Source organism: Schistocerca cancellata, chromosome 1 (assembly GCF_023864275.1).
Source record: "Schistocerca cancellata isolate TAMUIC-IGC-003103 chromosome 1, iqSchCanc2.1, whole genome shotgun sequence".
NCBI classification, from domain to species: domain Eukaryota; kingdom Metazoa; phylum Arthropoda; class Insecta; order Orthoptera; family Acrididae; genus Schistocerca; species Schistocerca cancellata.
This window is the reverse complement of record NC_064626.1, coordinates 1,286,787,071-1,286,810,969: the sequence shown is the minus strand read 5'-3', so window position 1 is coordinate 1,286,810,969 and position 23,899 is coordinate 1,286,787,071. Positions and strand designations below refer to the sequence as shown.

General features: G+C 41.1%; 1 protein-coding gene across 1 annotated transcript in view; it reads left to right on the top strand.

Moving 5' to 3' along the window:
• LOC126095109 (serine/threonine-protein phosphatase 6 regulatory ankyrin repeat subunit A-like) overlaps positions 1–23,899 on the top strand; it is a 400,015-nt gene that overhangs the window by 60,773 nt on the left and 315,343 nt on the right. The window contains exon 3 of the mRNA XM_049909822.1: positions 2,072–2,272. Coding sequence (XP_049765779.1) covers positions 2,072–2,272 — 201 coding nt within the window. The remainder of the gene's footprint in view (positions 1–2,071; positions 2,273–23,899) is intronic.

Below are 23,899 nucleotides of genomic sequence, written 5' to 3'. Positions count from 1 at the left end.
CCTACACACTTTGATTCTTCACACGACCTATCGACGTAATCGTTCGATAGCAGTCTTCCCTAGGCAAGACCCAGCGTAAAAATACAAATAATATTTACGAAACAACCAATTATACATCGACATAAATGCATAAATATATATATATAAAACAGTAAAACAATTACAATATATAAAGAGACAGAAATGTCATATCTTGAGGTAACAAAACAAGGAAAAAAATTATAGTACAATAGATGGAAATAGGAGGATATGCATTTCCGGCGTTACAAACTATAGAGCACACCACTCCTCAGGTGTAGTCCCATTGGCCCTTCGGCACGGGGTTGTGAGTTTATTACTTGTGGACCACTGGGGTTTGTCTCCTACAAAACATTAGCATGCAGATATGTTTTTTGGCCAAGCATTGATGGGGAAATAGTGAGAGTTGTTGCAGCCTGCCCTGATTGTGCCATCCATCATGTAGCTCTCTGTTCTTCTTTGTCACTGTGGCCAGATCCACGGCAGTTTTGGGAATGAATTCATACAGATTTTGTGGATGCTGTTTTGAATTTCTACTGACTTGTTGTAACTGATGCTTATTCTAAGTTTCCGTATGTAGTGCAGTCTCGGTCTACTTCTGCGGCGGCAGCAATTTCAGCTTTGTCCAAAATTTTTGCAGTGGCAGTGGAGGGTCTTCCATGTACTTCAGTTATAGACAACAGCCCCCAATTCAAATCTCAGGAATTTGATGATAAAACATGGTGTTTGCCATGTCACAGCCCCTCCTTTCCACCCTCAATCAAATGTGGAAGCAGAACAGTTTGTATTAACATTTAAGATCCAGATGAAAAAATTCATTTAGGATATGTCACCGAAAGTAGCTGTTGGCCAGTTCCTCAGTTGTTATTGGTTCACACCTTTGGTGATAAGAGTCCAGCCGAGTTGTTGCACGCTTGTCAGTCCAGGACTCTGCTACATCTGCTTTGGCTGATGCCAGGCGATTCTCCAGCACTGGCACTGCACTGCTACGGGCCTGGCACAGCTGTTTGGGCTCACAGTTTTGACCGCTGACCAAAATCATTGCCAACGGTAATTGAGAGTACCCGTGTCCGACGCCTCTGTGTCGTCTGCACGGCTGAGAGGAGGCAGTCGCAATACATTGACCACGTACGACCTCGTGTCGGCAGCTGCGCACTAGGTGCGCCTTCACTGCCCCCACGTCCTCTGTCTGTCCGACTGTGTCCTACTTCGTGGCCGATGCCCTTGCCTTCTCTACCGCCACTGTTGACATTTTCACAACTATGTCCTCTGCTGTGGGTTCCCCTTTCAGCTGTCGAGGGCTGTGGTGGATCCCCAGCTCCTGTGCTGTCACAGCTGACACCTCTGCCGCTGCTACCTCCATCACAGCAGGCACCACCGGTTCTACTGCTTTTGCTGCCACCTCCTTGTCTGAGACCGGACTCAAATAAGGAACTGGTAGCTGTGCCGACACTGCCATCGTACCGCACAGTCTCTCACAGGTGGGTGGATGCCGCACCTCTCCACGCTTGTGCAATTTCTGACTCTACGCGCTGGTGGCAGTGTCTCACCTGAATCAATAATCTACATTGACCACAGAAGAAATGGATTTGAACACAGTGCTCATTTGTTCACCGAGGAAGAACAGAGCACTAGTTACCAATTTTCTATGTACACCGCTTCAAAGTGCACATGTGAACTTTATGATTGATTCAGCCGATAGAGATCACCCAGCCTGAAAATATGACAGCAATTGTTTGCACAGCCTGCCGACTGTGCCTCCTTTTGGAACAAATGTCTATAAAGGCTAGAGCGCTGCCAACCACTTATGTATTGCTAATTGTATTGTACTTTGCCTTATGTGTGTGTACTGTTCAAGCAATAAATTATTGTTTTTGTGTTAGAACAACATGAATTAACAAAAATACTGTTGCTGTTTTAACTTTTTGTTACCATCTTTTCTTGTAAATGCAGATCATGTTAATAATTTTGCAGTGACATTAAAAAAATGTTTTCAGACTCGTTTAAAAGTTGTTTACTGTGAACTTCAGTTTGTTGATTTTTGTTCATGTAGGCATTAAAAGAACTGGTATCAAAAGGTGGTAACCCAAATGCAAAAGGCTATAATGATGAACCATTGCTGTTATATGCAGCTATCTGTAATAAAGTGGAAGTCATCAGATATCTACTGAAAGAGGCCTGTGTTCCAATAGAACTGTGTGATAAACGTGGCCGCACAGCTCTTTTGACTGCAGCATCGTATGGAAACCTGGATGTAAGTTCCATTAAAAATGTTATGCACTGGCATATAAGAGAACAATTAAATTTTCATTTATGAATTTAAGTCAATAAGCATTTGCCCTTTTCTTCTTATCATCTTAAATTAAGCAAGACAGCTTAGCGTGTCCACCAGGCACTAAATGGCACTCTTTTTTTGCTTGTGGAAGGTTTCAGCCATGTTTTATTTGTCTGTGATATAATTTTTTTTTCAGTTTTCTGTTATACACACAGTTCATATATAAAGTTCATACAAAAGTGGAAAATTCTTATACACATTGAATATCACCAGAATTTATTGTTTACAGGCTAGTTTTCAGACTGTTGATGATAGTGGTATATTTAGTTCATATGGAAACATTTTATTTAAAGAAATATTCATAATTTATGATACCTGTAACCAGAGTGTGCTCAAATCCACTAAAAACTGTTTGTATTAAGATTTACGTAGCTTATTTGAAAGCCCCTTATTCTCCTATTCAAGCAAATGTATCAAGCACACATTACTGCCGACCCTGGCAACTTGGGCTAGAATGCATCTGTCACATGGGACACAAGCAGCAATCTGGATGGGGGAGTTAAGAGGAAGGGATAATAGTGTATGGGTGGAGGGAGACAGGAATGCTGTCTGGGGGGAGTGTGCAGGAACTATAACGCCAACAGGCACAGCCTCAGGAGGTTGTGGGGCAGGGGGTTGGGAGAGAAAAGGAGTGAAAAAGCAGAGGAGTGTACAAAGATGGGTGGGTGCATTGACACAGGGCGGCAAATAAAGAGGGTGGCAGATGAGAATGGGGAGGAGATGATAGCACACAGGGGGTGCAAACGGTTGGGTGGATGATGTGGGGATAGTATGTTACCCAAGGTTGATGGCAGATTAATTTCCATTGAAATCAAGCACGTTATGTTCAGCTGCATGTTGTGCCACAAGGTGGCCACAGTTTGGCAGTGGCCATTCATCCCAGTGCACAGCTGGTTGATAGACATACCAATATAAAAAACTGTGCAATGATTGCAGCAGAGCTGGTAAATGACATGGCTGCTTTAGCAGGTTCCGAAGTTCGCCTGCTTTATTTCTTTATTGATAGTCCTTTCTTTACTTTCACTGTTCACAATCCCCCAATATTACATGATTATATGACCAATTCACTATTGGTAATTTTTGATAAGACTCATTAATAGCTTGCAGGCAAATATCAGCATACTGCTACAATAGTTTGCTACTGAACGTCTTGAGCAATAAATACCTAACCACACAGTTCATGGTTCTTGCAAAAGAATAAAGTATGTGTGACACTATTTTTCAAATAAATTGAACAGACAATGTCATTATTTTAACACATGATCTATTTATGTTACACTAATTCCACTGTTAAGTTAATGCATTATTGTTACTCTAACTGATACAGACTTCCTGTCTGAAAATCGACTGTGAACTGTCTGACTCAGGGACCTAAAATCAGGCCTTTATGTATTGTCACAATAATAGGTGCTGAAACTATACATTGTTTGATGTTTAATTTACAGAAATTAAAATTAAAACATAACTCATTCAATTAACTAAATACATTGAAAAATTCTTTCTTTTTAACAGTTTCTTCTACCACAAAGGTTAGGCCAAATTATTTGTTCAAATAATGAAATTAACAGATATTGTTATACAGACAATACTTTTGGCAAACCTGGTAATTATTTTGGCATTAATTAAGGGCTGACTTTGTTATTGTGTTTTCGAATAGAGCCAAATAAATAGCATCCTAGTAGTTCTTCTTCCAAATGTTTATAATTACTACATGTCTGCTTGTGTCTGTGTATATGCGGATGGATATGTGTGTGTGTGCGAGTGTATACCTGTCCTTTTTTCCCCCTAAGGTAAGTCTTTTCGCTCCCGGGATTGGAATGACTCCTTACCCTCTCCCTTAAAACCCAAATCCTTTTGTCTTTCCCTCTCCTTCCTTCTTTCCTGACGAGGCAACCGTTAGTTGCGAAAGCTAGAATTTTGTGTGTATGTTTGTGTTTGTTTGTGTGTCTATCGACCTGCCAGCGCTTTTGTTTGGTAAGTCTCATAATCTTTCTTTTTAGATATAATTACTACATAATTTATATATGTTTATAAGGTCACAAAACAATTACTGATTTCACCCTATAACAAAAGTATTAGCTACGAATGGTCAAAATGAATTAGGAAATTAATTTCATACACAAAACTAAGCACAAAATTAGATCTGGTGGTATATTCATTAAGACTGAGTGCCAACCTTTCTCTTTTATGAACATGTAAAGTATAGGCAAAAATGAAAATAAAATGAATTTAAGGAGCCAGATGGCAAAATGAGAGGAAGTTAAAAGATTCCAACATGCCTCATCACAAGGTGGCTTGACCCCTGATTAAGTAGCATAAACCTGTGACAGGACCAAAATAGGAAGTGTTGGGTGGGTGGATTGGGCAAGTCTTGCACCTGGGTCATCCACAGGGATATGATCCTTGTGGCAAGAAGGTGGGATTGGGAGGGGCATAGGGATGGACTAGGATGTTGTGCAGGTTGGGTGGGTGTCATGACACCACTTTAGGAGACGTGGAAGGGATCTTGGGTCGGATGTCCCTCATTTCAGGGCATTATGATAGGTAATCAAAGCTCTGACAAAGGATGTGTTTCTGTTCTTCTAGTCTGGGGAGATACTGGGTGATAAAGGGGGCACTCCTTTGTCTCCGGTTCTTCAGGGTGGTGGAAGGATTGGGGATATGAGGGGAAATGACATTATAGATCTGTCGGTGGGCTAGGTTTGCGGGATAGTGCCTGTCTGTGAAGGCCTTTGAGACCCTCAGCATACCGAGCAAGGCATTTCTTATCACTGGGGATACTCCATCCTCTAGTGGGCAGGCTGTATGGGAGGGATTTTAGGTGTGAATGGGATGACAGTCAAAATGCAGGTACTGTATGTGGTTGGTGGGCTTAATGTGGACAGAGGTGAGGTGGTCAACATCTAGGAAGGTGACACAGTGGGTTGAGGAGGACCAGATGAAGCAGATGGGAGATATGGTGTTGAGGTAGTGAAGGAATGAGGATAGGATTTCTTGACCCTGAGTTCATATGATGAAGATATCATCAGTGAACCTGAACCAGACTAGATGTTTAGTGTTTCGGGAGGCTGCCGTGGATTTGTTTTTATAGCTTCCCTTTGAAGCAGAAGAAATTTTGGGGTAAACGTGTATCAGTCAGAAGGGTATTGGGAAAGGTAGTGTTCAATAGCAGTAAGACCATGGGCATGATGGATGTAGGTATATAGGGAGGTGATGAATAGGAAAAATTTGGAAATTTGTAATAAGGTATTATGGCGCTGTTGGGTCTTTATGGCCTGTTCGGATGGAGTTTAGTTTAGTTTTAGCTTATGGGACCAAACTGCTGAGGTCATCAGTCCCTAAGCTTACACACTACTTAATCTAACGTAAACTATCTTATGTTAAGGATGACACACAGATCCGTGCCCAATGGAGGATTCGAACCTCTGACTGGGGGAGCCATGACGAGACACCTCAGACCGTGTGGCTACCCTGCGTGGCTGATGAATAGGGATCCAGGAGGCAAAGGGGTGAGGATGGTGGAGAGTCAGTGAAGGAAGTGTTTGTATCTTTGACATGGGTGGCTAGATTACAGGCAATTGGTTGGAGGTGTTGGTCAATGAGGTCCAAAATTCTTTCAGTAGGGCCACAATAACCAGCCACAATAGGGCATCAAGGATTGTTGGGTTTGTGGATTTTGGAGATCATGTAGAAGGTTGGTGCATGGAGGTGGTTTTAATTGGAGGGAAATGGATTCAGGGGAGAGGTTATGGGAAGGATCTAAGGCTTTAACCCGGGATTGGACGCTGTGGAGGTAGTTCTGAGATGGGATCACTCTGACCGAGTTTATAGGTGGAGCAGTCAGATAATTGGCAGAGGCTTTCTGCCAAGTAGTTACTGCTAAGGTGCCTCTTGAAGGATGGTGTGACTGTGTTAGAGATAAGGTATTCCTGAAAGTTGACCAGTGGATGGTTATGGGAGGGGGATCACTGGGAGGGGCAGGGTTCAATGTTTGAATTAGGTTGGTTTTGGTTGGAGGGATTGGTGGCAAGGAAGTCTTACATTGCAGGTATCAGGAGAAGGAGAGTAAGTCTTTGACCAGTCCAGCTTGGCTAAATTTGGTTGTAGGGCTAAAGGCAAGGCCTTTAGATATGACTGAAACTCCTGTGGCACTGAGGGCTTTACTGGAAAGCTAAATTTATTTATTTATTTCTTTCGTGTTCCGTAGATCCAGTTAGTGAGTCAATCACAATGATATGGAACGTGTCAAATTGTACAGGTTTCAATTTAAACTTACAATAAATACAAGGGCAATTCAATGACAAATTGTACATAGTTTAAGTAAGACATACTATAAATACAGTAATAGATACAACGTCAGCTAGATAACGTAACAACCATTTAATAGAAAAAGGAGTTTCAAATAAAGGTTAAAGATAAGAGCACAAAGTTAAACCAGATATTAGGCCTACAAGAGTAAATACATATACAGACAATCTGTTGTTACAAAAAGTGTGCTAATGCTCAAATGCACAATAAAATCAATTGAACTACTTCTAGACACAGTAAGTTTAGTGATGGTATATATTTTATTTCAGATATTCATCCACAGTATAAAAAGATTTCTCTGTCAGGCAATCTTTGAGAACTTGTTTAAATTTTGGCAGTTCTGTATGAACACATTTGATATGTTGTGGTAGAGCATTAACAGCTTAATGCTGGAGTAGTAAACTCCTTTTTGTACCAGAGTGAGATGTTTCATTTCAAAATGTAGATTGTTTTTGTTTCTGGTGTTATAGCCATGGAATTTACTGTTTTCTTGGTAGATAGAATAATTTTTGCACACAAAGGTCAGCAAGGAAAAAATATACTCTGAGGCAGTTTTTAGGATACCTATCTTCCGAAACAAGTGCCTGCAAGAGTGTCTTTGGTGGGCCCCACACATTATTCTGATTGCTTTTTTTTGGATGGTGAAAACTTTTTTTGCAAGTGGTTGGTTCCCCCAGAATATGATAGCATATGACATCAATGAGTGGAAGTAGCCAAAGTAGGCAACCTTAATGGTGTCAACTTCAGCCACTGAAGAAATTACCCGTAGTGCAAATGTTGCCGAGCTAAGTTTTTTACATAGATGAAGAATGTGAACTGACCAACTACATTTACTGTCTATGTAAGCACCCAGTGTTATGGGAATGTTTCAGCTCTGGATTTGGTGGAGTGTTGATACAGAGTTTTGGGGGCTGTGGCTAGTTGGGAAGGTCAGCTATGCAGGTTTTAGGAGCTATGAGAGGTGGACAAGGAGAAACATTCTGGGTAGGGTAGGGGTTGGGTAGCGATGCCCCGAGGTGGCAGTAGTATGTCAGCAGGTTGGACAGCTTATGGAGATGGTGTTTGAAATGCTCCTCCAGGTACTGGAGAGTGAGAGATTCAGTTTTGGAGATGTGAGGTATGAACCAAGGATTGCACAGTAGTAGTGCCGTGCAGAGAGTGCAGAGATTGATTTGGGATGCCTGTGCCATAGAGATGTGTCTGTGTGGTACCAGGTTTGTGAGGGCCGGGACTGGTAGAATTCGAAAAGTTGGTCATTGTGTAAGGAGAGGTGGGATACAGAGAAAGGATTTTTTATGGTTAATCTGTTTAGAAGGATCCCTCGGTTTAGGCAGAATGTGTGAAACACGATGTGGGATTGAGTTTTAGCTAGAGAAAGGAATGCTTTCTGAACTGGTGCAGAAAGATGGAGCAGAGGTCCATTGTGACAGGAATGGTGTAAAAAAAGGGGGAATTTCATGGAAGTGGGTCTAACAATACCACCATTTGCAAAGTAGGTTAGAAATCAGATTAATAATGTTGCTCACGCATCATATGTTCGCTTTATCGGGCAACAACAAAGTTATTGACTGTGGATGGTATCATCAGAATGGAAATAATGAACTCACCGTAAAAAAGTCATTAATTTTGGCACTTATCTTGAATGGATTCCCACGTAGATTTTGTCAAAGTTGTTATGGCTCATCTTGTTGATTCTAGGGTGATTCCTCTTTGACTGCTAGAAGGTCCAGATCTGTATTTTAGCAATATTTGAAGACCTAACAAATGCGTTTTTCAGTAAATTCTTAATGATCAAACAATCCCAGATCAGAACAATGGTATGGTAGAAATAATTTTTGACTTGGTGTTCACGATCCACTTTTTTATTAAACTTCTTGTAAATTCACATATACTTCTTCTTAATTGTCACATCATCAAGAAAACAGTTTTGTATCAATCTTCATATATTTAATTTCCACTTTAACCAAACACAAGACTTGACTGTACTGTTACAAAGTGAAATAACAACTTAACTTCTGCAAAGTGAAACAAAGACTGCTCTGTGCGCATTCGCGCCAAAACGGTTAGAAGTAAGTCAAAGATTATAACAGTCTCACAGAAATGAATACACACAAGAACCATATCATTGTAATATATCGATACATTGGAGTACCTATACATTAATAAAAACCAAATGTGAATATAGTCACAAAAATATGTCTGTTACTCCACAGGAAAGTTGTACGATATTACTGGTATTGAGAACTGGGATTGGAGTGCCGTAATGGTCACCTAAATAAAGAACCATTACATGGGCAAAATACCTGGTTGGTGTGTACCAATAAAGCATAAAAACATTGATTTTGCAGCCATTTACAAAACTTTATCCACAACATTTTTCTAGATTTACCTTTTACTCATTGTGCATGGTCTCTCCCAAAATACTCTGCTCCACAACTGATGCACCACACCCAACACTGTTTCCACTTCAGGAAGCAGTCTTGGTACTCCTCTTACTGGATTGTGTGAAGTGACATCTGCTAATTTTCTTTCATCTCATTTATCATTGCAAATCTTCATCCCTTCAATGGGGTTTTCAACTCTGTAAATAAAAGAATGTCCAAAAAGGCCAGGTCTGGAGAGTACGGAGGATGAGGCAGCACAGTGATTTCGTTTTTTGTGCAGTAGTCACACACCAACAGGGATGAATGTTAGGGTGCATTATCGTGATGCAAGAGCAATGAATTGTCTCACCTCATTTCAGACTATTTCCATCTCACATATTCTCACAGGCATGCCATCATGTCCCAGTGGTACCATAAATTAACAGCTTGTCCCTGTGGCATGAATTCATGATGAACTAATCCTTAAAAGTCAGAGAACACTATCAGCATGCCTTTGACATTTGACCTGACCTTATGAGCTTTTCTTCATCTCGGAGAACCTTTACCTACCCACTGTCAAGATTGAACCTCGGTCTCAACATTATAACCAAAGACCCACGTCTCATCGCCAGCTATGATTCTCTTAAGGAACATCTCTTTCTCATTTGCATGATCCAAAAGCTCTTCACAGATTGTGAGACAAAGGTCTTTCTGGTCTTCACCCGTGAGCCGTGGGATGAACTTGCTGGCAACACAATGCATTCTAAGATGGTGTGACATGATACAAGTGAAATGTTACATCCTTCTGCAATCCTTGAACTGTCTGTCTTTGATTTGCATGCACACTCCAAAGGAGTTGCCAGACAAAACATGGAATGCATTTAAACAAAAGTGGTAAAATTCTACTTGGTAAAAAAAATTCTTCATATGTTAGAAAAACTCAGTCAATAAGAAAATGGTACCTCCATCCCAGTGATGCTCTCAGGAGCAAAAGAGCAGCCTTCAACATCAAATAACTGCCAATACAAATGCGATGATACTGCAAATACTACTCTACCGGATGCACAAACACAGACAAAAATAACAGAAGCAACTGGACAACACATAAGAAAGAAAACAACAGAAACTATAACCAAAACAGTTAAGCAGCCATTAGCTTCTTCAGCAGATAAAGACACTCCCACAGCAACAAAAACAGTCAAGCAGCAATCAGTTTTTCCACCAGCAATAAACAAAAAGACACCAACAGCAACAAAATCAGTCAACATGCCATCAGTCTCACCAGCAGCGATAAACAATATGACACCTACAGCAGAGAAAATGGTGGTCAACAGAAGAACTGTTGTTCCACCTCCCAGATTCAATGATTTTTTATGGACTGGACTGAAGAGGAAAAAGCCACCACCCAGTCAGCTGCAGAAAGTAAGGTAGAACCAAAAATTTCTCAACTGTGTTCAATACTTTCTGACTCTTACAATCAGCAAATTTTACTTCCACAATGTACAAGGACTCAGAAACAAAGTGAGTGAAATAGAAATTTTAATAAATAGTAACATGAACAATGGACCTTGCCATTTGTGAGGAGGCTTGCATGCCTCAGCGATACAGATGACCGTACCGTAGGTGCAACCACAACGGAGGGGTATCTGTTGAGAGGCCAGACAAACGTGTGGTTCCTGAAGAGGGGCAGCAGCCTTTTCAGTAGCTGCAGGGGCAACAGTCTGGATGATTGACTGATCTGGCCTTGCAACACTAACCAAAACGGCCTTGCTGTGCTGGTACTGCCAATGGTTGAAAGCAAGGGGAAATTACAGCTGTAATTTTTCCCGAGGGCATGCAGCTTTACTGTGTGGTTAAATGATGATGGCGTCCTCTTGGGTAAAATATTCTGGAGGTAAAATAGTCCCCCATTTGGATCTCCAGGCGGGGACTACTCAAGAGGACGTCATTATCAGGAGAAAGAAAACTGGCGTTCTATGGATCGGAGCGTGGAATGTCAGATCCCTTAATCGGGCAGGTAGGTTACAAAATTTAAAAAGGGAAATGGATAGGTTGAAGTTAGATATAGTGGCAATTAGTGAAGTTCGGTGGCAGGAGGAACAAGACTTCTGGTCAGGTAAATACAGGGTTATAAATACAAAATCAAATATGGGTAATGCAGGAGTAGGTTTAATAATGAATAAAAAATTAGGAGTGCAGGTAAGCTACTACCAACAGCATAGTGAACGCATTATTGTGGCCAAGATAGACATGAAGCCCACGCCTACTACAGTAGTTCAAGTTTATATGCCAACTAGCTCAGCAGATGATGAAGAAATTGATGAAATGTATGATGAGATAAAAGAAATTATTCAGGTAGTGAAGGGAGACAAAAATTTAATAGTCATGGGTGACTGGAATTCGAGAGTAGGAAAATGGAGAGAAGGAAACATAGTGGGTGAATATGGATTGGGGGAGAGAAATGAAAGAGGAAGCCGTCTGGTAGAATTTTGGACAGAGTATAACTTAATCATAGCTAACACTTGGTTCAAGAATCATAAAAGAAGGTTGTATACATGGAAGAATCCTGGAGATACTAGAAAGTATCAGATAGATTATTTAATGGTAAGACAGAGATTTAGAAATCAGGTTTTAAATTGTAAGACATTTCCAGGGGCAGATGTGGACTCTGACCACAATCTATTGGTCATGAACTGGAGATTAAAACTGAAGACACTGCAAAAAGGTGGGAATTTAAGGAGATGGGACTTGGACAAATTGACTAAACCTGAGGTTGTACAGAGTTTCAGGGAGAGCATAAGGGAACAATTGACAGGAATGAGGGAAAGAAATACAGTAGAAGAAGAATGGGTAGTTCTGAGGGATGAAGTAGTGAAGGCAGCAGAGGATCAAGTAGGTAAAAAGACGAGGGCTAGTAGAAATCCTTGGGTAACACAAGAAATATTGAATTTAATTGATGAAAGGAGAAAATATAAAAATGCAGTAAATGAAGCAGGCAAAAGGGAATACAAACGTCTCAAAAATGAGATCGACAGGAAGTGCAAAATAGCTAAGCAGGGATGGCTAGAGGACAAATGTAAGGATGTAGAGGCTTATCTCACAAGGGGAAATATAGATACTGCCTACAGGAAAATTAAAGAGACCTTTGTAGATAAGAGAACCACTTGCATGAATATCAAGAGTTCAGATGGAAACCCAGTTCTAAGCAAAGAAGGGAAAGCGGAAAGATGGAAGGAGTATATAGAGGGTCTATACAGGGGCGATGTTCTTGTGGACAATATTATGGAAATGAAAGAAGATGTAGATGAAGATGAAATGGGAGATACGATACTGCGTGAAGAGTTTGACAAAGCGTTGAAAGACCTGAGTCGAAACAAAGCCCCAGGAGTAGACAACATTCCATTAGAACTACTGACGGCCTTGGGAGAGCCAGTCCTGACAAAACTCTACCATCTGGTGAGTACGATGATGAGATGAGTGAAATACCCTCAGACTTAAAGAAGAATATAATACATCCAATCCCAAAGAAAGCACGTGTTGACAGATGTGGAAAATTACCGAACTATCAGTTTAATAAGTCACAGCTGCAAAATACTAATGCGAATTCTTTACAGACGAATGGAAAAACTGGTAGAAGCCGACCTCGGCGAAGATCAGTTTGGATTCCGCAGAAATGTTGGATCAAGTGAGGCAATACTGACCCTACGACTTATCTTAGAAAATAGATTAAGCAAAGGCAAACCTACATTTCTAGCATTTGTAGACTCAGAGAAAGCTTTTGACAATGTTGACTGGAATACTCTCTTTCAAATTCTAAAGGTGGCAAGGATAAAATACAGGGAACGAAAGCCTATTTACAATTTGTACAGAAACCAGATGGCAGTTATAAGAGTCGAGGGGCATGAAAGAGAAGCAGTGGTTGGGAAGGGAGTGAGACAGGGTTGTAGCCTGTCCCCGATGTTATTCAATCTGTATATTGAGCAAGCAGTAAAGGAAACAAAAGAAAAATTCGGAATAGGTATTAAAGTCCATGGAGAAGAAATAAAAACTTTGATGTTCGCCGATGACATTGTAATTCTGTCAGGGACAGCAAAGGACTTGGAAGAGCAGTTGAATGGAATGGACAGTGCCTTGAAAGGAGGATATGAGATGAACATCAACAAAAGCAAAATGAGAATAATGGAATGTATTCGAATTAAGTCGGGTGATGCTGAGGGAATTAGATTAGGAAATGAGACACTTGAATAAGTGAAGGAGTTTTGCTATTTGGGGAGCAAAATAACTGAAGATGGTCAAAGTAAAGAGGATATAAAATGTAGACTGGCAATGGCAAGGGAAGCGTTTCTGAAGAAGAGAAATTTGTTAAAATCGAGTATAGATTTAAGTGTCAGGAAGTCGTTTCTGAAAGTTTTTGTATGGAGTGTAGCCATGTATGGAAGTGAAACATGGACGATAAATAGTTTGGACAAGAAGAGAATAGAAGCTTTCGAAATGTGGTGCTACAGAAGAATGTTGAAGATGAGATGGGTAGATCACATAACTAATGAGGAGGTATTGAATAGAATTGGGGAGAAGAGGAGTTTGTGGTACAACCTGACAAGGAGGAGGGACCGGTTGGTAGGACATGTTTTGAGGCATCAAGGGATCACAAATTTAGCATTGGAGGGCAGCGTGGAGAGTAAAAATCATAGAGGGAGACCAAGAGATGAATACACTAAACAGATTCAGAAGGATGTAGGTTGCAGTAAGTACTGGGAGATGAAGAAGCTTGCTCAGGATAGAGTAGCATGGAGAGCTGCATCAAACCAGTCTCAGGACTGAAAACAACAACAACAACAACAACAGTGATTTATCAAATATCCAAGTACTATGTATTACTGAGCACTTTATGAGCTGTTCTGAAATTGAATGTGTTATGATACCACAGTTCGCACTGGTAAATCATTTCTCAAGGAAAAAATTCAGGGGTGGAGGGAGCTGCATATTTGTAAAAAACAATACAATTGCTCTACCACTGGACATATGCAACTCTGACAGCACTGAAAAAGACATAGAATTATCAGGTATAGAACACACTGAACATCGTATTTACTTAATATCAGTATATAGATCACCCTCAGGCAACCTAAGCTGTTTCTATAAGAACTTGGCCTTAGTATTAGAAAAACTAACAACAAGGAAATCCTACAGAATTGTAATCTGTGGCAATTTTAACATAGATTTCCTAGTAGAAGATAGTGACCATGTAAACTTAAAAAAAAAACTTTATGAATCTCTACAATCTGGAACTAAAGGTTAAATCCCCAACCAGAATAACCAACCACAGTGAATCTTGTCTTGACCAAGTAGGTAATGACACAGAATGCTCTGTAAAGCTAGAATCCTCTGGCCACAATGCCCTAGTTATACAGATACCAGTAAGCAAGCCCCCTCAAAAAAAGTTTACAACACAAACTAGAAATTTCTGTCAAAGCAATATCCACACCTTTCTGTCCCACATGCAAACAGAAAACTGGCAGGATATATATCAGTCTCAAAATGTAGATGACAAATTTGAGACTTTTCTAAATTATTATAGTTATTATTTCAACTACCACTTCCCATTAAAAACAAAAAAAAATATTTCCAATAACAGTAAATCCCCCAAGTGGATAACCCCAGGTATTATCACCTCAGCAAAAAGAAAAACAGAACTCTTCAACCTCAGCAAGACCGAATTTGGAAATACTGAAGAATTTAAGAATTACTTTGCCAAATATAAAAAAATCTTCAGAAACATCGTTAATGCAGCCAAAAAACTGCAAAATGATAACCTGCTCAAATTTTCAGCTAACAAAAGTAAGTGCATGTGGAAAATCATTATACACACAGTGGCAGAAATCAACAGCGGACAAGTAATATGAACCTAAAAATAAATGGCAAATCAATCACAAACAAGAAAAAAATAGCAGATGAATTTAACTCATGTTTTATTAAAATTGTTGAAAGTCTCACAGACCACCTTAAAAATAGTCATCTCCCAAACTTAAAACAAAACAACTGCACCGACATGCTGTTCTTATTACTGACAACAGAGGCAGAAATAGAAAAAAATTATTCTTACAAAAATTAAGAAAAAATCATCTGCAGGACAAGATCAGATCCCTGCATTCTTCTCCATAACTGCAGCAACCTCATAAGTAAACCACTGTCCCACATAATAAACTCTTCATTCCTCAACAGCATATTTCCTAATAAACTCAAGATAGCAAAAGTCATACCAATTCATAAAAAATGAAGTAAAGATGATATCAGCAATTACAGGCCGATAGCAGTACTCTCAGTATTCAGCAAAATATTTGAATACACTATGGCAGACAGACTAAATTCATTTCTGAAAAAAAAAAGTGCCATATCTTATGCTCAGTTTGGTTTCCAAGGAGGAAACACCACAACAGATACAATATAGCAACTCTTAGACTACACCTTAACACCAGTAGACAAGAAGCTTCCAGACATAGGCATTTTTCTTGACCTAACAAAGGCATTTGATATGGTCAATCACAATATACTGCTCCAAAAAATGTATACCTATCGAATAAGGGGCACTGGCCACGACTGGTTTAAAAGCTACGTCAAAGACAGAAACCAATATGTCCAAATAAATGTAACCAATCGACCAAGAATTGCTAATACTGTACAGTCATCTACCCAAATCACAGAACATTTAAGTTCCCCAAGGCTCAGTGTTGGGACCCTTATTATTCTTACTTTATGTAAATGACCTCCCCTTAAATTTACACAGTAACAGAACCTTCCACTTTGCTGATGATACCTCAATTATGATATCTGACTCAAATTAACATCTTCAAGGCACAATGAACAGGAGCACAGCACAACTAAACTCATGGCTTAATTCAAACGGACTACTCTTTTTTAATTAAAAAAGACAGCTGGTATTAATTTCCACACAGTCCAAAATAAAAACCCACCAGTACCAAATATATCACTGAGTGATGATAAAATCAACTATGTAAAGGAAACCAAATTTTTGGGGGTTACCATTACTGACACACGCTTTCATTTCAGGGGTCAGCATCTAGGGTACCCATCATGCAAATGCCAAGCAAAGCAATAATGTGACCCACATGTTCTTGTGAAATGCCAATTGTGCTTGCAGTTTCTCTCTGAGTGATACGACGATCGTCCTGAATCAATCTGTCAACATTTTACTTGTGAAACTTGATGGTTGCTGTCACAGGACGTCCATCTCTTTGTTTGTCTGTCAGATCAGATGATCCCACCTCAACATCTTTAAACTTACTCACCCAATAACACACATTACTCACATCAACAGACTCACCATAAGCTGCTTTCATTCTCTGATGAATTTCCTTTGGAGTGACACCTTCTGCTGTCAAGAATTCAATGACTGCATGTTAAATCACATTGACCGACTGTCTGCACAGGGTTCCATACTTTACACTGTAACAACACAACCATTCAATGCTAATGCTTTGTGCCAACTGGAACTGTAGAGAAGAGGTTACAGAACAAGCCAGTGCCTGTCGCATACCAATGCTGCCAGCTGTTGTAGAGTTATGAAGGTGGAGGCATTTCTTTTCAGTTGACCCTCACACATGCTGACCCCTGAAATGAAAGCGCACAGACCCAAAATTTGCCAGGAACTCCTCTGGCATTACGAGAATGAAGGTGATGCCTTTCTCCATTCAGTACTCACATCAACACAATCACCATAAACTGCTTTCATTCTCTGATGAATCTCCTTTGGGATGACACCTTCTGTTTGTACAGAACCATCAAAGCACAACTCCTACTTGCAATTGTCAAATTTGTTCTTATTATTTTGCATTTTCTAATTTTCTTAAATAAATAGTTTTGTATGAATTAATGGGAATATTCTCCATCTGCTACTTTTTTTTGTCATTTAACATATTTTCATCACTACAGATCTTCTATCAAAATATATATAATTAATTTTATTTATATTATATATCACAGGTACAGGTGAAGCATGTTTGATTAGAAACAAAAAACATTCTGTTGCAAAAGACTGTATTTTTCTTATGTATATGATAAGCATAATTGAATTACTTACTGAGAAAGAAGCGCTGTGAATATTAGCAGCAGGATTGTTCTTGTTTAATATGGTGCAATGGTGTACCTGCATGGGCTTTGCATGCAAAAATGTGGGGAATGAAGAGTGAAGAGAGTGTTTATCCTGTGGGCCTAAATATGGTGTGGAAACTGCCCCCAGCACCAGCACTTCCCTTAATATCTCTTTCTCTTTCTTCTGTCTTCTTTTTTTTAAATACTCAATTTTCAGCACCTGACCTAAGCTGCACTAAGATTTTGTCACTGTTTCTATTGCTCATGGTATTACAGAGCCCCAGTAATATGAAGCTTGAGGTAAGATAGCACATCTTTGAAGATGATATAATGTCCTTTCATAAGGCAATATTTTACAATCACTGAATTTTATATTATGATTATGTTCAGTAAGCTTATCCAAGCCCATCCAGTTAGCTGTGCAGTCTAACACGCTGCTTTCTGGGTTGGAAGGCACGCCAGTTCCCAGCACAAATCCACCTGGTGGATTAGTGTCTAGGTCCGGTATGCTGGCCAGTCTGTGGATGGTTTTTAAGGCAGTTTTCCATCTGCCTCAGCGAATGCAGGCTGCTTCCCCTGATTCCACCTCAGTTACACTGTGTCGACGATTGCTGTGCAAACACTTTCTTCATGTACGCGTTCACCTTAATTACTGTACCACGCAGACATTGGGGCTAAATTTGTCTGGTGTGAGACTTTTCCAGCGAGTTCCACTGGGGGCTGAACCACACAATAACCCTGGGTTCAGTGTGGGATGGCAGTAAGGTGAGTGGACTGCTGTAGCCTGTTGTAGGGTTGTGAACCACTGAGGGCTACTGTGGGGACGCAGCCTCTCTGTCATTTCTAGGTTCCCAGTTCAATACAATACAATACAATGAAAGCTCATCCAAAATAACAGCCCATGCACAGAAATGCATGCTCATCCTGAGTGCTACGGGCTTCCATCCCTTTGTTTTAAGTAGTGGCATTCTCAATTGACATTTGCTACATTTTTACCTCTTTTTTGTTTTATGAGAGTACCTTCTGGCAGCCTGTGTTTGGACATTTCTTTTGCTTTGATTCCTTCTTTGTTTATGCAACTATTTCTTTATTGGTACTTTAATGAGAAGCTATTGAGTTTGAATGCCTATGTTTGTCAAATAATTCATGATACTTATACAATCAGGTTATGCAAGATATGTGTTTGTGTGTAAGATCCAGCTATAAAACTCCACATTTCCTACCACACTGTTGCTGTTCACCATGGACACCCGACCACTACTATTGCCCCTTGCCCTACCATGCTGTCTGTGCAGGTATAGTCCAAGAATTTTTGTATACACTCTACAATGCTTGGACACAATGCAAATTGTCTGCTCTAGATAATTTTCACCATATTCCTATGGCATATTATAAACTCCCAGATCTTTGCAGAATTCCTTCTTTCACCCTATCAGACTCTCCTGGTAATCTGTCTCAATAATGACTTCTATTGTGACATTTCTATCATCTTCCCCCTCTCAATGTACCAAATATGATCAAAAACCAAAATGTCACCCCCAAACTTCACTTTTACAATGAGTTAGTTCAGGTCAGTTTTCTTCAACTTATTCAGCAGTTGAAGAGCAGAGGTGACAGATTATGAATTGTTTATCATTTGCAATAGCACACTGGGAAGTAATTATTTTGTCTCATCTTGTTTCTTGAAAATTTCTACATTTTCTTCATGTTGTTGGCACAGTGGTCTGTGGGTATGTTAGATTCCTCATTGGTGCAGAAAGTTATTGGGTATGTTAGATACCTCATGATGCAGAAAGTTATTGGGTTCAAGTAATGTTAAGTATTAATATTTGACTGATTGGTCTGTTTCCATCACTTTTGTACATAGTTACAAATTGATATCGGACAAGTCAATTTTTGTGAGATGATGAGATGAGACAATGTGAATTTATGTGATGACTGTAAATTGTATATCTACTACAAAATTGATAAGTTCACATATATAAAACTGTAAGCAAATGTATACATACATGTTAAATGTCTTCATGCTCTTCTGAGGAACTTATATCAGTTTTCCAGTTAAAAAGCAAGAGGATTTTTGTATCATTGTGTTGATAGTACCTTACAATTTTTTTGTAAAAGAAAATAAATTTACATTAAATCATGACTTTTTTCTTAAGAGTTAACAACAATTACTGTTAACAAATAAAAAAAGTGGGGTAATATTTACAGTTTTTGTGGCATGTCTATGACTATAGTTAATAGATTTTACATTTGTACAAATGGCACAAATTTAAAGATTAGAAAATATTTACAATTTATATGACATACAGTAACATTGTTTCTGTTACTGAAGTATTCTACAGGAACTGATCCAGACTTTAGAAAGCAGCTTGTTTCACTAGCTTGTATATAGTTTAATATTATGTGTATTCATCAACACTATAATACAGTTTATTTAAAAGATACATTTTTAGAATCATTTTAAAATTCCTTAAATTTTTTGTGTCTTACTGTGGTGTGGTAACTTACTGTAAAGTTTTTTTTCCTGCTGATAGGGACCCATCTTGTCTGAATTTTGTTTTTGCATATTCACTAGGCAGTTCCATTTTCTGTTGTCTATTGTACTTATGAATTGTTTCTTTTTTGTAGTAGTTGATATCCAGCATCCATTATCTTCTTAATGAAACATGTAACTTCCAAAATGTGTAAGAAGGTAGTGGAAGAATTTGTATGTTCTTAAAATACTGGCCTGCATGAACTTCTTATAGTTGCATTTTCTATGGTCCTAATAATTCTTTTTTGGACAACTTAACCTCATTTGTTCTGTTATGCAGCCAGTAAGAGTTTTCATACTGTAGCAGGTGGTACTTAATTTCTTATAGGTGAAGCTTACATGTTTGTCCCACTTTGGGTTTTCTTGAATCCAATTCCAAGAAATTTAGTGCTGTTTACAGTTTATAATTGTTTTCCAGATAACATTATGACAATGCTTGACGGGTGTATCCTTTGTGTTGTATGTAAATCCATAGTTACTGTCTTTTCTGCATTTATGATAAGACTGATTCTGGAGAACCAAATCAGTTATGTATAATGTGCAACTTTGATTTCATTCACCTCGAAAGCCAGAGACATCGAAACCAACCCCGACAAACTACGACAGCAACAGCCTGCTGTCACCTTCCTCGGGTTCCGGGGTATCGGCTGACGGTATCTCACCTCAACCGGAGAAAGTACAGTCCATCTTAGATCTACCGAGACCCTCGTCCTTCCCCTCGGCTACGGGCTCTCTGCAGGATGCACAGCCACACTACCCCTACTGCTACTTCCACACATGTTTCGGTGATGCAGCAAGGAACTGCAGACTGCCTCGCTGTTTCCCAAACACCAGTCGCAGGTGGGTCGGGTGCCGCCTTCTGTGCACAAGACGGGCACCTCCCAGTGCTTCACTCATTTCGTGAATGACCTAACATTTGTGGACGCTTATATGTCAAAGACATGTCTTCGGGACAACTGTACCTCATTGACACGGGTGCTGATGTGTCCCTACTACTCACGTCTCTAGCATCCGAGAACATTCGTTCCCACCACACGTCACTACAAACCGTCAACTCCACTAAACTGCAGTGCATCGGTTTGACATCCCACTCTGTAACGCTCTCTCCAAACTGCAAGCTCGAGTGGACTTTCCTAGTCTGTGATGCTGACGAACCTATCGTAGGCAATGATTTCTTGTGCCACCACAAACTTTCCCCGGACATAGTGCGCAACACCGTGTATCGTCACCCGACAACCACTCACTTTCCCTGTGCTCTGTTGAGCCCTCGCTCCCTGGATGCACGTGTTCATGCTCATCTAGTACACACACGCTCGTCTCTTTCGCCTGCGCTGCAATAAATTACACACGAGTGCTTCGTCGAGCGAGAACAGGTCGCTTGCCTACGCAACGAAAATTTTGAGCTCGCCCGCCGGATCCACGAAAAGCAGTTCGAGCTCTCCGTCGCTCTCAAGAAATTAAAAACACTTCAACAAGTACAAATCGAGGTTAGTAAGTGCATCGACTGTACAGACAATCCTACTTCTGTGTGCTCCTCATCCGTCACCTCTATCTACTGTGCTATCACCGCAATGTCGTACGCAGACATGTGTAAACTAAGCCCCTGTACTGCTGTCGCCACATGTACTGACAGCCCCGTAGTGCCGTGCCCTCCTCACGCCACAGTTGTTGACTCTGACTTGTGTACCACTGTGCATGCGCGCTGTGCCTCACTTCAGCCTGGCCTGCCCCCAGTGGATGATCTTGCAAACTGTGAAACCGCTGCTCCTGCACGCCACCGTGTGAACCCGATGCACAGACAGTGCACTTGCACCTGAACGCAATTCACACGTTTCGACCGAGACCGTGCTGCCACAGGCCGCTGTGCCTACTAACGATTCACTAACCCGACCGAACTTTCACGATTCCGGAGTTTGCGCTTTGGGCCGGTGGCCGTCTTGTTGCGCTGACTCCCAGGACACATCACCACCTCGGCTTCCTTTGGAAAAGCTGACCTACACTGAACACAGTAATCCTGCTCTGCCTGACTCGCATGACGCGAGCAGTAAACAAACGGCCTCCCTCGTGTCAGGCAACTTCGCTGTGATTACTAACGGAACAATGCACAGATTGTGTCTCACACTGGGTCCTCCCATCTCTAGTAAACCCGGAGACTTTGCACCGAGTGCCTTTGTGATCTCAAAAAGCAAATGACAGAGCTCGTAAACACCGGTGTCATTGAACCCTCCGCCAGCTGCCAGTCCACTCCCAGTCGTATCACACCCAAAAAAGACGGGACCTGGCGCATGTGCAGGGATTACCATCACTAGAATGCGAGAACTATAATGGACAACTACCCTGTACCAAACATTGCCGACTTCACCAGCACGCTATCGGGTGCATCTGTTTTTTCCATCATGGACTGTAAATGGGCTTACCACCAAATTCCAATGGCCCCTGAGGGTACTGAAAACCTCGTGATGACTGGGTGTTGTGTGCTGTCCTTAGGTTCGTTAGGTTTAAGTAGTTCTACGTGCTAGGGGACTGATGACCATAGATGTTAAGTCCCGTAGTGCTCAGAGCCATTTGAACCATTTTTGGTATTGAAAAAACAGCAATCACCATGCCCATAGGCCTCTTTCAATTCTGATTCATGCCTTTTTGACTCAAAAACACCACACAGATGTGGCAACACTTTATTAATGAGGTTCGGCTTCATATTCTGTTTTGCTTGCCTCGACGACATACTTGTCTTCAGTTCCTCTGCGAGGACAATATACATCACGTGCAGACTGTTCTAGACACCTCGAAATCCGCAGGCATCGAAACCAACCCTGACAAACTACGACTGCAACAGTCTGCTGTCACCTTCCTCAGGTTCCAGGTATTGGCTGACGGTATCTCACCTCCACCAGAGAAAGTACAGTCCATCTTAGATCTACCGAGACCTTCTTCATTCAAAGAACTTTGGCGTTTTCTTGGCACTGTGAACTGCTATCGAAAACACCTACCCCGAGCCACAGAAATCCGAGCCCCGTTAACCGACGCTTTGGCAGGAAAAAACACCTCCAGGACCCAGCCTGTGCAGTGGACACCAGAAATGACAGACTCTTTCTCAGAACTCAAGAAACTCCTCGCCAAAGCCAGCACAATCGCATATCCCCACCCCGATGCGCAACTTTTCATAACAACGTACGCCAGTGACTCTGCCGTCGGTGCCGTTGACAGCCAGACAGTCAACGGCCAGACCTCGCTCCTGCAGTTTTTGTCCCAAAAGCTCAACATCGCCCAAAACAAATATTCTGTGTTCGATCGCAAACTGCTAGCTGTGTACGAGGCGATCAAACATTTTCAAACGGACGTCGAGGGGCGCTCATTCTCTGTTCTCACTTACCAAAAACCCTCGGCAGCTGCTATAATGAATCCCCTGGCCGTCCCTCCCCCACGTCGCTTCCGTTATTTCGACTTCATTTCACAATTCACCACTTATGTCAGGCACATAATGGGTGCCAACAATATTGTTGCTGATTTTCTTTCCCGTATGCTGTATCTTCCCTTTTGGATCTTTCTGCTGTCCCTGAACTCCAATCCTGTGACGAAGATACACAGACATTAATCTCCGACCCAGCTTCTTCTCTACACCCCGTCCTTACCCATCTTTCCCGGTGTTTCAGGCGATGTCTGGTGCGATGACAGCACGGGCACACTACGCCCCATTATCCCCACCGTGCTCCATCGAGCTGTTTTCAATGCTCTTCACAACTCGGCTCACCCTGGCATTCGAGCTTTAACTCGTCTAGTTGCAGAGCACTTCGTTTGGCGAAACGTCAATAAAGACTCGCAACAGTGGGCACGCAAATGCCTAGCGTGTCAATGCAGCGAGGTACGCAAACACACCTCTCCCCCTCTCAGCACCTTCCCTGTTCCCCCTGGGCGATTTGAGAACGTGCACATCGACATTGTGGGCCCTCTTCCCACCTCCGATGGCTTCTGCTACATACTTTCCACCATTGATCGTACTACTCGTTGGGTCGAAGCCACCCCTCTTCCTAACATTACCACAGAAACTGTCACTCGTTCTTTCATCGAGTTGTGGGTATCACATTTCGGTTGTCCCGCAGTCATTACCACTGACCAGGACTGTCAGTTCGGGTCGGCCCCGTTCAGTGGCATTTGCCATATCTACGGAATCCGACGCATACACACGACTGCTTACCGTCCACAAAGCAATGGCCTCGTCGAGCGCTGGCA